Source organism: Rissa tridactyla, chromosome 4, assembly GCF_028500815.1.
Source record: "Rissa tridactyla isolate bRisTri1 chromosome 4, bRisTri1.patW.cur.20221130, whole genome shotgun sequence".
NCBI lineage: Eukaryota > Metazoa > Chordata > Aves > Charadriiformes > Laridae > Rissa > Rissa tridactyla.
The window spans coordinates 89045189-89062203 of NC_071469.1; the positions used below are offsets into that span (position 1 = coordinate 89045189).

Consider the following 17015-nt stretch of genomic DNA (forward strand, 5'->3'; position numbering starts at 1 on the left):
CTCTTACAGGAACTGCGCAGCAGTTCCAGACAAGCAGGCATGTATATGTGTTAATCACAAGTGTGTATTTATTAGTCACAAGCAGCAGAAGGCACGTGGGTGGGAGGACAGGAGCTGTACGATGAACGCGAGGGAGTCACACCCATCACCCAACTCTTCCCCAGTTAATGGTATCGCACGTTTTTTCCTTTAACTGGCCAAACTCTAGTGTTGTGTCTTTGGTTCTTTAAGAGGCGAGTCTACACCGGTGAATCGACGCGGCACAGGCGGTGTGGGGGAGGCCGCAGCCCCCGCTTCCCCCAGAGGTGCGGGAGGTGGAGGCCGGCTCTGGCACCGCGTCCCGTGCTCTGCCTCCACGTACCGCCTGCACCGTTTTTCCCCTTTTTGCCGTGAAATCGCTACCCGCGCCCCGAGCGGCGGCCGCCCCTGGGGGGCGGGGGCGGGCCACGCCCCTTCTTGAATATTCATCAGCGGCTGTGACTATTGGCGGCCGCCCCCGGAAGTGGGGGGGGGGCTCTTGAGCAGCTGACAGCAACATGGCGGCGGCGGCGGCTGGGCGGCGTGGCGGGGGCTTGGGGCGGCCCCCGGCGCCGGCGGCCGTCCCCGTGGGGGACCTGCCGCCCGCCGGCGAGCTGGTGCGTCCCTCGGTGACAGAGCTGTCCCAAGTGAGGACCAACATCCTCTGCACCGTGCCCGGCTGCGGCAAGGTCCTGCCCAACAGCCCGGCCCTCAACATGCACCTCAGCAAGGCCCACCCGCTCCAGGTACCGCCCGCCTCCCCCCGGCTCGCTCCGGAGGGATCCGCAATGGCGCGGCTCCTCCTTCCGCGCCGGGACGAAGCCCCCGGGGCCTCGCCCCGCCGGGCCCGACCGCATGGGCCGCCCTCCCCGCCCCGGCCCCGCTGCCCGCAGGCCCCCGCCCGGTGAGGCGGGAAGGCCGGGGGCCTCGGGGGGCGGCGGCGGCCCGGTTGGGTTTGCTGGGGTTTGCTCGGTGGAGTGTAGGAAGCCTGAGGCGGGTGGGGAAGGGGTATTCCAAATGGGAATAACGCAGCGTTTCTGGTTGTCTCGTTTAAATCCCCACCCCCGGGTAAAAAGCTCGCGTAGGTATGTGTATAAATACACCAGCCTGTGCCCAGTCTGACCAGTCGTTTTGAGAGCTCCACCAAAATTACTTACAGAAAATAACGAATTTTGCAGCAGTGTTAAACATAACAAAAGCAGTTAAAAGTTTTTTGTGGCTCAGTTTCTGTTATTTCATTTGCTGCGTGTTTGTCTTTCTGCAGCGAGGCATTACAGCCCCGCTTGCGAGGTGCGATGCAAACACGCTGCTTTCCCTACCCTTAGCAGTTGGCAAGCCGTCGTGATCCAAGCGCCGAGGGATGTTATGCTGGGATTTTTGTTTGTTTTTTAAAAATGTCTGTGAGCCAAAAAAAACCCTAGATGGATGCCATTTTGGAAGCAAGCCCTTATTACCATAGTACTCCTGAGAAAAACACAGCGTGTACTGGGGCCGTGGGGGGGGGGGGAGGCCCGCGGTTCAGCAAGCATATCTTTGAGTGTGGGCCTTTCGGAAAGATACCATCACTTTTCTCAAAATCAGAATGCCAAGTGTGTGAGGACAAACCCTGTTCCTGGAAAACTTGAAGCCCAGCATTCATAGCCGCATGCTGAAAATGCAGCCCCAGTGGGCAAACAATAAACATACTTGTTTTGTGAAATGGCTAATTACAGAATCAAGTGTGTGTTATACACGATCATTTGCGATGAACAAAAGGAAAGAATCTCAAGCATACTTGCGATCTCCTATCTCTGTTTTATTTCATTTCCTAATATGTGCTACATACACTTTTTTGTGTGTTATGTATTATATTTCGCTTGTACGTATGAGTGGAGGTACAACAGAAGTTGGAAACGTTCATTCAAGTCCGGCAGACAGTCGTTTCGGTTGGGAGCTTGTGCACTGAGCGCATGTTGCAGCAGCGAGCGCTGCAGCTACTGGGAAATAAAACTGGTTGGGGTGAGGAAATGCTGCTTTCTCACCAGTTGCCTAGATAGCTGTTAACGGTGGGTGCCTTGTGGAATTATAACATATTTCATACACCTAATTACTAAATCTTGTGATAGATTGGGTAAATACTGAAACACAGATGAATGCAGATTTTCAGGAACATCTGACTTATTCCAAGGGCGTTGTAATTAAGAGTAAAATGTTATTGAGGCTTAAGGGAGGCTAATTTTTCTGTATTGTATCTTAGTTAAAATATCTTCTGTATTATGCATGGCTTGAGAATGCATCTTAAATGAAAGGCTAAAGATAGGACAATAAAAAGATACAGATCTAGGTGTTCATTACTGTTTCTCCAGAAAGAGATGGACTTGGAGTAATAGTTTAGTATTATTATTTCCTTTTAAGAAATAATGAATTCCCAAGACAAAAAGAATTTAGTAGATTGCATTCGTTAGTGAAACACGAAGAATTAATGAAGTGGCAACTTAGCAAAGAGATGGTAAGAAGCTATCGGGGAAGAAGAGTTGGTGGTAGTGCTAAAGAGAAGGAAGGTTAACTTGGTTAATTTTCATCAATAAAAGTAGCACCAGTAGAATCTTTTGATATCAAAAACTATGAGGTATTGTCACAGAATCATAGAATCGTTTAGGTTGGAAAAGACTAAGATCATTGAGTCCAACTGTTGACCTAGCACTGCCAAGTCCTCCTCTAAACCATGTTCCTAAGTGCCACATCTACATGTCTTTTAAATACCTGCAGGGATGGTGACTCAACCACTTCCCTGGGCAGCCTGTTCCGGTGCTTGACAACCCTTTCAGTGAAGAAATTTTTCCTAATCTCCAATCTAAACCTCCCCTGGTGCAACTTGAGTGTTTCCTCTTATTCTATCACTGTTACTTGGGAGAAAAGACCGACTTCACCTCACTACAGCCTCCTTTTAGGCAGTTGTAGAGGACGATAAGGTCTCCCCTCAGCCTCCTCTTCTCCAGGCTGAACAGCCCCAGTTCCCTCAGCTGCTCCTCATGAGGCTTGTTCTCCAGACCCTTCACCAGCTTTGTTGCCCTTCTCTGGACTTGCTCCAGCACCTCAGTGTCTTTCTTGTAGTGAGGGGCCCAAAACTGGACATAGTATTTGAGGTGGGGCCTCACCAGTGCCAAGTACAGGGGGATGATCACTTCCCTAGTCCTGCTGGCCACACTATTCCTGATACAGGCCAGGATGCTGTTGGCCTTTTTGACCACCTGGGCACACTGCTGGCTCACGTTAAGCTGGCAGTTGACCAACACCCCCAGGTTCTTTTCTGCCGGGCCACTCCAGCCACTCTTCCCCAAGCCTGTAGTGCTGCATAGGCTTGTTGTGACCCAAGTGCAGGACCCAGCACTTGGCCTTGTTGAACCTCATACCATTGGCCTTGGCCCATCGATCCAGCCTGTCCAGGTCCATCAGTAGAACCTTCCTACCCTCAAGCAGATCGACACTCCCACCCAACTTGGTGTCGTCTGCAGGCTCACTGAGGGTGCTCAGTCCCCTTGTTGCTGCAGAGGAAGGGCATTTCCATAGCAAAACAAGACTACCCTGTAAAAACAGAGTCAAGTGCAGTAGTACAAGGTTATAGTCTCGTGAACTGAGAACAAAAAATTTGATCAGTCCTGGTTTGTAACAGGAATAGCTGCGGTGGGAAACACATGCAAAATCTGTTTGGTCATACGAGCATTTAGGGTAACGCTGCTGCGAGAAGGGCAATTCTAAAATATGTCAGAGCGATGTTCTCTGTCACTGCTGTAACATAGGAATCTGTTTCAAATAAGCTAAAATGAATCCAGAAGAGGTGTAAGAGGCGTAGAAAAGGGCTGCTAAGGATGATGAATGGCAAGTGTGTCTGACAAAGGGGCATTAGAAGAGTTTGGCTTGTTTGGCCTAACAAAAGAAGATACGGTGAAGTGTGGATATACAAATGTTTGTTTTCTGGCTCCTTAGCTTAGCTAAGCCAATAAAAAATGAGAACAGTGGATATAAACTGGCATTTAGTATATTAGGCTTGAAACTTTTTCTAATTATTTGATCTTTTGTCTGTATTTTTTATGGAGAGAAGGGGAAGGCTGCTGTCTAGTTTAAAAACAAAGCTAGAGGTGTTCATGTAGAGGAGAGGATTCTGTGGATTCCTGTGACAGCAGGAAGGCTGTAGTCAGTGGTGGACTGGAAAGGGCAGCTTACCCTTGGGGTAGGTTACCCAAAGGCAAATACTACACTACCATAATAATTCTTTATAATAAGAATAAATGCACTTCACTCTGTGCTATTTAGTAAAGAAATGCATGATCTTCTGCTGCAAAAAAAAAATGTTTTAAATAGTTGCCTGCAGTCTACTGTAACTTATTGTTTTAAATTAATCATTTGGACTAAGTCTTTCTGTTGCAGGAAGGCAAATCACTAAGTTCACCGGGACTAAATTGGTAGCAAGGATTGTTACTTTCCATTTTCCATCTTGTTGCCACAAGCCCTGCCCGACTGTCAGTATTCCTTACAGTACAAGTGTCTGCATTGTAAGAAGTTAATTGAACAAATCTCTACCAGTAGTTGGGGTGGGTGGCTATTGTAGAAACATAGGAAGTAAAATCAGACATACAAGGAAAGAACTTGTGAGAATGTCTGAAATATGACTGGCCAGACAGGTTTTTGAGATGTAGGGTTAACCATTTAGAGCCAGGAGGACTTTGAAAATGGTCAAAACAAGATTACTGTTTGCATAGGGTTACTTATATGTGTATCTCTTGACTTGTCTCAACAAATTTGTTGTGATCTGTTCCTCCAATGTCTATGTTCCAGCTGTTTAAAAAGCATCTTTTGCATGTTTCTGTAGTTTTTAAACACTTGGTGTTACTCTGTACCTTAGTATTTAACTAGTTTTAAATAACCTGACTGCAATTTACCTGTTAAGTGCCTGAACATATTTCCCATATTGCTCTATAATTTGTTGGGTTGTGACATTAAATATAACACACTTTGAATAACTTCTTACTTAGGAATAAGTAACTCCAATTGCCACTTACTAAGCATATTGATTTTGTCTGCAGTAGGAGAGACCAAACATGGTTTTGATTTAAAGGCAAATCTCTTTATCTCCTGAAGACTTTGAGACTGGCATCTGGTCAAAGTTTTTCTGGGTAAACTCAGAGTAAAGAATTTTAACTGGGGATAGTGGGGCTGGAACAACTAGATTTCTTTGAGTCATGTTCCTGCTTTGGGCAGTGGCTCTAGGAGGTGCGAAGATAATCACAGTAATTATTCAGCAGAGATAGAACAGGCCTGTTTATGAATGGTTTGTCCATGGGGAAAACTGCTGTATGTAAAGGTGCTTAGAAGGTTAAAACATTACATGAAAACTCCCTTTTTAGAGAATTACTCCACGTTTCCTTGATGAAATGGCAGCCGATCATTTTGGTCAAGAGGCTCTAAACTTTGCTTCTTTGAATATGGTACATCATTAAGAAAAATGAACTGGCATCAGTGTCAGCAGGTAGCAGTGTTGAGTGTGGAAATATAACTGAAACATTGCTTGAAGGGATGACATTTTACACACTGTGTTTTAGATTGAGAGATGATTTGAGGAAAAAACAAACCATTGGAGTGTCCCACTCATCTGCTTCATGGTATTCCTGAAATGCAAATGAAATGAATGCTTCAGAAGCAAGGCCCGAGTAGCTCAGCGCAGAGTTGTTGGGTTGTGACTAACTGTAGCTGGGTAAGAAGTGGGGTGTGAGCAGTGAACCCCTTTGTGTTCTGGCAGCTGCGGTACATACTTTCGGTTTGCTTCACATGGGACAACTATTGCGCTTTATGGATTCTTCGTGTTTGGTCTGACCTGTGTAAACATGAAGCAGGTGGAGATCTGCCCAAAGAAGGTAGTTAGGGAGTGACTGACGTAAAATCAGCATTTTACCATTTGCTGTGCTCACTGTCACTGTTGTCATGCTCAGGAAAATCAGGTGCAAAGCTCAAACAGGGCGTGCTCCAGTAATTCTTCCCCGAATAATCATCTTGGGGATGCCATTGTGGACTACTGTAACTGGCTCTGGGGACTTGGTTGGCCTCCTACTCGGTCTCAGGATGTAAGGAGACACAGCTACTCTGAGCATCAAATTTTTAATAGTTCACTTTTAATTTTTTTGCTTAGACACAGATGCCTGATGTTTCCACTGAGACTCCTTGAGATAGGATCTGTCTAGAGGGATACATCTTGTCTGGTTTCCCTGGCTCTGTCCTCAGTAGGAATAGGTTCTGTGTGGTTGAACAATCCAGACAATCCCACTAGTGTGTCTTTTTTATATGTGTTTTTGAGGTCGTCTTTGAGCACATTATGTTACTTTCTTCTGTGACAGTGAGGCAGACGGCATGGAAAGCGCAGGTATACCAGTTGCTTAATGTTTGGAGGTTCAGAATTAGCAACCAGTTATGAATTTCGTAGACTTAAGTGAGATTTGGTTTATGATCTGAATTAAGTGGCAGAGTGTACAAATGGAAAGTGCATTTTTCATTTGATTACAAGTAAACTCTAAATAGTGCCAACAGAATTCCAAGATCAGGGAAGTGTTGTGTTACACAGTGTATGACTAATTTTAATGGAGCTTCGAGTAGACGGTGCTACTAACAAGTAAAGCCACGTTGAACTGGCACTGGACTGTCATGTCTGGTGGGAAAGCTTTTTGGCTCAAGTAATACATAAGGTGGCTATAATTGGCTTGGGGCAGTGAGTATCTTGGTGAAAGTAAATAGCACAGTACCACGGCTCCGTAGAGCTTGTTGTGATTTCACTTGGTAAATTTTGATGGTATGTTTGGAAAGTAGCGTCTGCATAGGTGAAAAATTCCGTTTGAACTGTCAAATCACTTAAGAAAGTGCCTTCAACTCATTGAAGTGTGTAAACTCAGTAAGCCAAGGTGGATGTGTATTCTGAATGTTGTCTTTAACATGCAAACCTGTAGAATTGTCAATTTCTCAACTGGTTCTTTTTCAGGGTGGAAAACTTAATGCTCCAATAAGGAAGGGTTTGAAAACCTCACAGAAATTCTACTGCTGTCCTATTGAAGGCTGCCCTAGAGGACCAAACAGACCATTTTCCCAATTTTCTCTTGTAAAACAGGTATTCCTATTTTCTAAAATATTATTTTCATACTGATTTGGTCCTGACTGTCTCTATTCTAGCGAGCGTACGCTTTTGCATTCAGATATGAGCGAAGCCTCTCTAGCATATGTCCAGAAGTTGGAGAATTGCATGCATAAACTCCACATGGGCATATGGTTAATGAATTTGCATGTTTACATGTTGATATTGGAGAACTTGAACCTTTTGATCAAACAGATGTCAGTATGTTCTGCTAAACTAGAAGACAGCCCCTCTCCACAAATTAAAAAGATGGAGAAAGATCAAAGGGGGGACGGATCACAGTAGCAACCAATAAGGGTTTAAATTGTGGCTGATGATCTTAAACTGCTTTTTCAAGTGATCAAGAATTAAGAATTTTTTCTCTGCTTTCATATCAAAATGCATTTGTTTACTAGTTACTTGTTTAAGAAAACATGTAAGACTTGCTTCTGCATGAGTGAGTAAAAAAAGCATTCTTCTGTTGGTTACCTATGATAAGGTGAGGAGAACATGGGAGAGGAGTGTCTGGCACTTGGTGCCATAAATGAAAAGGCGAAATTCTGGTGTTTGCTCTGAAGTTGACCTGTTTGACTTGAGACTGTTTGCACAGTTGTAGATCTCCAGGAGCGTGCACATGTTGCAACATACAGTCACTACTGGCAAGTTTCACCTATAGATTTATTAATGTCCACAGGAAACCTACAATAGCATTAGGACACAAATGTTTATCTGTGTTTTAAGATGCACATAGCACAAGCAGATTTGCAAAGTTTAAATTCTTTCTGTTGATTTCTTTAAGCTTGTAACTTTTTCCCTAATGAGACTTTAAAAAAAATTTCTCTTCAATACTATTTAACAACTAAAAAAAATGGAACTAGTAATGTCTCCCCTAAACATGATTTTCTTTTTTTTTATGTTAGCTGAAGGCTAATATTTACTTTTCATTGTGTATTCTAGCACTTTATGAAAATGCATGCTGAAAAGAAGCACAAATGTGATAAATGTAGTAACTCCTATGGTACAGAATGGTATTTGAAACGGCATGTAGAGGTCTGTGGCAAGACGTTCCAGTGTACTTGTGGGTGCCCTTATGCCAGCAGAACAGCATTACTGTCTCATATTTACAGAACTGGTCACGAAATTCCTGCAGAACACAGGTAAAAGTGAAGTAGTTAAGTAATTAAATTCATCACCAAGTCCTCTGTCTCCCATGTGCTGGCTTTTTGTTTCCTTTCTGTTGATTATATTGGAAATAGGCTCAGGTTGTTGTAGCTGTAAAGCAGTTTGCAGTTTCTTTGTTCTGTTGCTTTTAGTAGTTTCTGTTTTGTTGAAGGCAGAGATAATTGCCTAATCAGTAAGATCGAGTTTCCTCACATCTAAAACAAAAAGTACTGATGACACTGCACTGCATGGCATAAATGCCAGCAGTTCTTGTTGCATCTGCTTTTACAGCTCTGTGAGAGTAGAGATGATTTGGAAATGTTTATAGCTGGTAACTGTGGGGTGGAATGCAGTTCAGTTTATTTTCTTCTATAGTCTAGTCAGTTGCCTTTGCCAGTATTAGTGGATTTTTTAAAATTTAAAATTTAAATTATGCATGTTTAGATTTATAGTTGTCTTAACATGTACATGTATTTCGTGAAGGGTAACCTGTTTCCTGAGGCGTAGCCTGTCTGTCTTGGAGATTCAGCTGCTGCAAAATTAAGTTTTGTGTGAAGGAGCACTAATTGTATCTTCAGCTTCTATGAGAGCTACATTTACCTGTACGCTGGTTTTAAGAGCGCTGTCCCTTCAATAGTCAGTCTGAGTTAGTGTCAAAGTAACAAATTAAATGTGTCATCAAATCAGAGTGCTTAATGTACAAGGGGGAAGAAACCGTCTAAACTTCCACCTCCATTTAGAAATAGGTCTCCATAAAAGATGTAGCCTTTTTTCTTTTTTAAATGTGAGAGTGAGGAATGAAATTTTACAAAACTGAAGCTCATGGAGTCTTTTTATGTTTTAATCAGGATTAGTTGTCTTCTAATGTCCAACCTCATCTGTGACTTCCATTTATATTTTTAATGCAATGACTCAAATGAATGGAAGGCAGATGTTTTGTGCTTGAAAGGAGTATAAATTATTGATCTCATGTTCACAGGGATCCTCCTAGTAAGAAAAGGAAAATGGAAACCTCTGTGCATAATCAGCAGTTGGCAGAGAAGGCAAATGAAGCATTCATCAATACACACAATAATAATCCTGGCACTCAGGAATTGGAGTCCTCTGAAGCGAAACTAGTGGCCTCTCTTGAAGGTTCCTGCAGTTCTAACTTCACAAACCAAATGCAGCCAAAATGTACACCGAAGATGCTTTTACCAAAGCCTAAGGTGGCTTTGGTTAAACTTCCAGTGATGCAGCTTGCTCACTTGCCTATATATGTATCTGCAACAGACTCTTCTGTCAAACCTGCTGTAGTGGCTGTTGATAATCAAGGTTCAGTTGTAAGTACCGTTCATTTATTGCCTCAGTCTATAGGAATTCTGATTCCAGCACTGGAGGCAGAAACACTTGTATTTAAAGATAGTATGCCTGTTTCAAAAGTGATGAATTCTGGTGATCGTGAGCCAGTAAGTACTGGTGTACAAGTTGACTTGGATAAGGTTACGTCAAATAACACCGGGCAAGAGCTGGGGAATGTTTGTCACAAGAATAAAATTTCTTCAATAAATATACAGACTGACTTATCTTATATTTCACAGAACTTTGTACCAGCTGCAGCCTGGACTCCCAGTTCTTCTGTATCCTCTTGCTCTCAGACAGATCTGTCATTCAGTTCACAGGTTTCGTTACCCATCAGTGTACAGACACAGACGCTGCTGCCTACTTCCAAACTGACTTCATCCATAGCTGCTCAGACTGATGCTTTTAGTCAGGTTTGTTTTCCAACGTGTGGCGTTTCTAGAGAGACTCAAACTAGTAGGGCACAGGACTCTATTGATGGAAGAGCGCAAATGGACCAGGCTGTAATGTGCAGTGACATCTTTGACAACGTTCATTCATCATATACTGTTTCTACTCACATTGAACTTCCAGAAAACAACTTACTGCCTGCAAATATAGATCAAACCTTGCTGCAAAGGAGTAATAGCAAGAGCCCGAATCAAGATACGGTGAAGTCTGAATCCCTTATCAGCTTCAATTCACAGACTAATATACTTCCACCTCAGAACACGATGGATAATCAAACCCAGACAATGGACCTACTGAGTGATCTGGAGAACATCTTTTCAGGAAACATGTCTGGCCAGACGCTGGATAATCGGGGCCTTTTGTCTGAGACAAGTTCTAATGCTGACACGCATCTGCCATCTGGTCCATCACAGAGCACAGGAATAGACTTTGACATTGAAGAGTTCTTCTCAGCATCCAATATCCAAACTCAGACTGAAGAGAGTGAGCTTGGTACCCTAAACTCTGAGCCAGTTCTGGAGTCACTGGACATTGAAACTCAGACTGATTTCTTATTTTCAGATAGTGCCACTCAATCATACAGCTGCCGAGGAAATTCTAACTTCTTAGGTTTGGAGATGTTTGATACACAGACGCAGACAGACTTGAATTTCTTTTTGGACAGTAATACCCATCTGCCTTTAGGAAGTATTCTGAAGCAGTCTAGTTTCTCCATGAGTACTGACTCGTCTGATACAGAAACCCAGACAGAAGTATATCCAGCTACTAAAAATGTACCTACTCAGAATATTGAAAGCAAAGTCCAGCTGAGTAGCGCTGAAACACAGACTATGGATAGCTGCTTTGAGAATCTGGGGAGTTTATTCCTTACCAGCAATGAGACACAGACAGCGATGGATGACTTTCTTCTGGCTGACTTAGCCTGGAATACAATGGAGTCCCAGTTCAGTTCGGTAGAAACACAGACCTGTGAAGAGCTGTGCTCCTTATTTCAGAGCTCTGACAAGCCCAGCCATTGAGTACTACGTAATATAACCGTTTCCTGTGATTTGAAATTAAGTTATTGGGGTGGGAGAGATGGTTTGACCAAGTTATCCACTTTGCATTATTGAATGTAGCTATCGTGAGCAGTTGGCCTAAGAGACTTTTCATGCTGAAGGTACTTTATGGAATATGTAACTTTACATAAGCTATGTATGTATAAATGGAGGGGCAGAGGGGGGCTGTAACATGTTAATGTACATTTGAACCTTAAAAAAAAATATGCGGTGCCTATGTTTTTTCCTCAGACTTCTTTACAAAGCTGATACTGCTTTCATTTAAACAGAAGGACTTTTAAAGTTGTTCTACATAGATATATCTCTATCTATTCCTGACTTACATATAGAGTTCCAGTGTGCTGGACCAAAACTCTGACCTGTCCAATTCAGATGCTTCCCTGAACTTATGGGGGAGGATTCTATTAGTGGAAGCTACTTCTGTTTACTTTTTTAGTAGCTTGTATTTTAAATCCGGCATGAACATAATAAGCCGTATTTTCTTTTACTTTATGCCTTCACAGCTCTTTCTCCTGCATAAGTTGGTATTTTCCAAATACCTGTCCGACACACTAGACCCACATAGGCTCCTGAATTGTTGAATATATTTATTATTAAAAATATGTAGTTGTCTTTTTTTTTTCCCCTGAGTGGCACTGATGCCCTTTGAAGGGTAGGAAAAGAACTTGGAATACATAATTATAGGAAAAAATTAGTATGTCGTCCTTTTAGCTAGTGAAATAAGTGGGACTAACGTTTTTAGAGTCTTCAGGAGGGATTTGCTTAAATTATTTCTGTCTGTAAGATGCAAATGTTACAATGTGTGTGCCTCGAAGACTGGAATAATTTGTTTTCGCTGAAATTCTCCTAGCTTTATTGAGGTATAAGTTGAGAAATGTTACAGTGGTTTATACCTCTGTTACCTTAACAGAAATCTTTGGAAGTGGGGAATTAAATTCTCTAAAATACTTGCTCACTTAGACTTCTGTTTGTGGACTTCCTGCTTCCAAAAACAACTGGAACACAGAGCGACAACAGAGTCGGGAGATCAGCTCACGGAAGCCCTTTCAGAACAGCTGTATCTTTCTTTTGCACATTGATCTGCAGCCCTCAGTTCCTGCAGCTTTTAGAGAGTTTTTCTGGGTATAGTCAAATTCAAACAAACTGATTTTTCAGAGAAGAAACGTATGACCTCTTGGAATTTTTTTTACTGTTCATCTTGCACCTCATACCATTGTTTGCAGTATTTTTCATTTGCATGAAAAAAAAAATTAAGCCAGTTGTGAATGTATGTTGGAATTTGGCCTTAACTAATTTTTATCTCTTACTATACCTGCGAAATGTAGGCCTCTGGTTTTGTCCTGGCCAGGTTTTAGTTTCTGTTACCTTAAATGAAAAGAGAAACCTCTTTGTGTCAAGTTCCTGGGCCTGTAACAGACTTTACTCCTCCATCGTGAGAGGAGAGGTATTGGCTGCGTATTTACTAGGCAGCCCAACAGTAAATGTATGTCCAAGCCTTAGTTTTTGAATACTCACTTTGTGCTTCCTATTCTTAACTCAAAGATGTGGGAGTTAAGTTACTCATCCACTGCAGCTAGCTTGTGTTGTTGAAAATGAGCAAAACCTTTCATTTTTTTTGTCTTTTCCTACCACTCTTTAAATTGCCGTAGTCAACACGCTAATATGGTAAGCGTCTCTACTTTTACTGGAAATAATCTCTTTAGATTTACCCTGCGATTCATATTTTCCTCCTGAAAAACTCCTGAAGCCACAGTTATGTTGCCTGTTTAATTTTTCAGCATTTCTAGGTGCAAGTTCAGACCGTTCCAGTCTTTGGCTGAAGAAACTGCAGAAAGGAATCTTGCAGATTCCCCCAGGAGTACAGTAATTTTGCTCTGGGGAAAGTCCCCCCACGTTTTCACAGTGTCGTGAGTTCTGATCTTGAAGGTGGGATATATTGAAAAAAGGAAGCCATTACTTGTAATTAAATTTTTTTCTGAAGATATGCCTGAATTGTATTTACCTACCTACTTTGTAATTGAGAAATAAGATAAATTACAAAATTGGGTTAATTTATTTTACTGTAGTATTTTTCTGGTAGTGTTGCATCTTCAGGTTTTAAAGTGGTTTTCCTTCTCCTTTCTTCCCCCTGGCTGGAATACCAGAGAACGTTTCTTCATACATAGGCTTCTGTGTTTTCCATGTGTGAGTTGTCGGTACTGACACATGAAAGAGAAGCAGTCACTACAAATCTGGTCACTGGACTACTACTTTAAAGGACTCTGTTTGGGAAAACTGCATTTTTCACAGCTGTAGAAAGCAGAAGTGAGAAACTGTTCATTACCTCTGAATTTAGAAAGTCGGTCTTTTTTCTGCAAGAGAAGGAATCTTAGGTGATGAGTGGAATTACAGAAGGCTTTGAATTGTAGCCATCTGAGAAACCAGCTAGCAATTCAAGAACTTGGAAACTAATTTACAAATCAGAATGAGAATTGCCATGTTCTTACGGTGTAAGCCAAAGCTCTTAACATCCGTGACTATCAGAAAAAAACTAAGGTTTGTGTGGATGCAATGTTACACTGTAATCGTTACTCGTTCCTTGTACTTTGTAATTAAAAGTATTTATGAGGTTTGTGTGTTTTATCAGAACATGCAAATACCATTCCCTTCCCTCATTCTATGGATTTAAAATAGTTTGAACTTCAATTAGGTGCACACAGTACTACAACATGAAATTTTTTATTGAAAGTGCAGTATTAAGAAGTCATTAAATGCATCTGCATTGTCTTAGGGAAGTGGCTCATTCTGACCAAAATTAACTCCTTTCTTCACAAATTTGGTTCTCCATAAATTATTCATAGAAGTCAGAAACCAGTTTGGATCCTGTGTTGCTGGCGTATGTCACTCACTTTGGATTTATTAAGTATTTTTATGAAAATGTGAAGACTGCAACTAGTCTTCATAGTTTGCCGAATCCAACAGTAAATGTAATGAAACCTGATCTGAAGTACTGTTGCTGAACACTACTAATTTTTCAAATAGAACGAGTTCTTTAAAATGGCTAGTATTCTATTTTGGCCATTGTGTTAAAAATAAACTTGAATCAGAACTATTTCTTGGTAGTACTAAAATGATACTTATCTCCCTTTTTCTGCAGTTTGTCTCTGATTTTTAAGGCAGTGTCTATTGTAAGTATTGGTCAGCGGTGACTTACTGCTTTGCTTGTTCTCTTTTGTATCCTTTACTGCCCTTTGAACTGCTCTACAAAAAGTAACATCAGATTCCCCATAGCCTTTTAGTACAAATTTTTATCTGGAAGTGATAATAATGTTACTTGTACTTAACTCTTTGCGTTTCCTGCCTAATTCTGTTACACCGCGATTGCTTGATCTGGGTGCCTGTGTGATGCTACTCTAAAATTGAATTAGTAGTTTTGTAGTTTTCCTGGAGCTTTTTTTTCTGGTATATAAAAAATCAAACAAATGAAACAGCGAATTTGAGACACGCGTTCCATGAGAACATAAGCACAAAACAGCTGAAAAATGAGAGGTCTGTCTTGTTGCCCTCCATGTTTGTTTGTCACAGTGTTAACAGTTTGTATGACAGTAGATGTAGGTTTCTTCTGCTTTTGGCTTCATTTGCATCTGTTTCCACTAATACGCTTGTAAATGCTTCTTCCTGCTTTGGGTAGGGAGGGAATCCTCCCCCAACTCTTCATGTCAGCCTAGAGAAATTGGTAGTTTAAAAGTCAGAGTTCACTCATGCCGCATACTGTTAGCTATGCAAAGCTGCTTGTGTCCAAAAAAATTTCACTTCCCAAAGGATATGAAATCTTAAAGAAAAAAAATACTCGCAGCTGTAAATGAAACAGCTGTAAAACAAGCCTTGTGAGAGCTCCTCTAGTTTTGAACCATTCAGTCACTGTAACTCAATGTATGTAACCAATACTTGTTACAAATTTTCATTCTAAGGCACACACACAGTCATTTTTTTCGGTGGAAAACAAAAGGCTGAATTTCCCTGTTAGTCATACGTACCTCGATTGTGTAGAGGCAACAGAACAAAGAGAGATGACTGTTTTAAGTCCTTGCCCTGCCAGCACGTGCTCACGTGCTTAGTCAGACGTGAATAGGTTTTCCTGCGAGGCTGGGTACAGATGGAAGTGGTGGCAGGATTGAGATCGTAGGCTGGTAGGGTCTTGTAGTAGTCCTTCAAATATAAGTCGACAGGGCTAACACAGTACTGAATCAACAGAGGGTGCTCAGCTTGCAAAAGAATGTGTTACTCAAGTGACAGCCCAGAGGTGAACCAAATGTACTTGCCTTCATCGTTAAGGTGGTACAGCTTCCTTTGCTTTAATCTATTTTTGATGTATTGTTTTTTTAAACATGACTTTAATGTACAATTTACTGTTCCAAATCCATTCACACCAAAACGTTCTGGGTCTTGCGAGCTTTTTCATTCACGTTTGGTTTAAGGTGCTGCTGTGCTTGTGTTCCTAATGGCACGGGCCTATTGCAAACAGACTTCCATTAATAACTGTATATGAACACTAGGAGGATGGGGTTGGTCAGTGGTAGCCAGCTTCCATGCGTGATGCAACCGTGCATCTTCTCTTTCTTTGGGGTTTTTTTTTGTATCAGTTGATGTGAATGTCAATGTGTGCTGGAAGGATTTGCTGCTTGGAGCATGAGTGAGTTTTGTTGTTTAAAACGCCATTGCTGTGCAATGAACAGAATCAAGGAACTACGTCGTTCAACTCTGCGCTGCCTTGCAGTCAGGTTGAGGGTGTCTTTGTACTCGTGCACGTGACTCTTCCACTTCACTGAAAACGGAACTGGACAGCCTGAAACAGTGAAAACTCCGGAAGGAACTGCTGAGTTGAGTAACAGAAGTCCTTTACTTCTGATTCTTTTTCATATACTGGATTTACAGCAGTATCTTCAAGGAAACTAGCAATGGAATATAATAGATGACTTGTGATGATGTAAACTGTACAACCTCCATTCACAACAATAATGCTTTACGTGCACGCTTCAGGCACCCGCGTGCAGAGCTGGATTGACAGTACTTCTGTCTACAGATACTTGCAAGTGCATCTATGATAAAGCTAGCTATGAAAATAGCCATATTTTTTTCGGCTTACAGAATTCAACACCTGATTGTGATCTAATTTGAACTTGTAATTATTTGGAATGTATGAGTAATAAATCTCATGGGCGAGTCTTTCCCAAAGAATGTGTGAGTTAATCTCAATAAGGCTGAGAATTGTCCTTAAAATACTTTTTCGTCTCCTCACTGGTGGGATTTTGATTTAGTGGACAAACTCAGTTTTCAAAGGATGTCCGTGTTTAATTCTTGCTATTTAAGCCAGTAAGCTTGCAATGAGCAGACAAAAGCAAGCGTTCATTTCTTAGGCCTGTTTTACAAGTGACAATCCCAAAGAAGGAATGCTGTCCTAGTAATTGTGAAACTTTTAAGTATATTAATGCATGCAGAGAAAACCTTGTGCCAAAATACTGTTTCATATTTCCCTCTGTTGGAAACTGGTGTGTTACACAAAGCTACTAGTAAGTTATTCTCAAGTATTGAAACGTTTTGTTCACAAATGAAGCACTTCGTCCTGTAAATTGTACATATTTTGGAATAAAGTTAACTTCAATCAATTTTTGCCTTCTGTTTTAATGGCTGTGATCTCCAGCCTACAGAGGCAGGGGAGGGGTATTCAGTGCCTATTGGCAAGTACCACCCATTGCTCCTTAACGTCTTACCTTTTGAAAGCTAGGTATCTTTTGAATTGGTAAACATTTTGTAAATTAAAACTGTCTTACAATGTCAGTCCTTGACCTCCAGAGGCTGCAAAAGTTTTCCTGTGT

General features: G+C 41.6%; 1 protein-coding gene across 2 annotated transcripts; it reads left to right on the forward strand.

Annotated features, from left to right (window-relative positions):
• Positions 1-520: 520 nt before the first annotated feature.
• Positions 521-16805, forward strand: ATMIN (ATM interactor). 2 transcript variants are annotated; one of them, XM_054198271.1, is made up of 5 exons: positions 521-764; positions 7022-7147; positions 8108-8307; positions 9291-9633; positions 9892-16805. In XM_054198271.1, the coding sequence occupies exons 1-5, from the start codon at positions 537-539 to the stop codon at positions 11119-11121; spliced, it is 2127 nt and encodes a 708-aa protein (XP_054054246.1). In that variant the 5' UTR covers positions 521-536; the 3' UTR covers positions 11122-16805. The 2 variants fall into 2 exon arrangements, with proteins under 2 accessions (XP_054054246.1, XP_054054245.1); XM_054198270.1 differs by having other exon boundaries at positions 9291-16805.
• Positions 16806-17015: the final 210 nt, after the last annotated feature.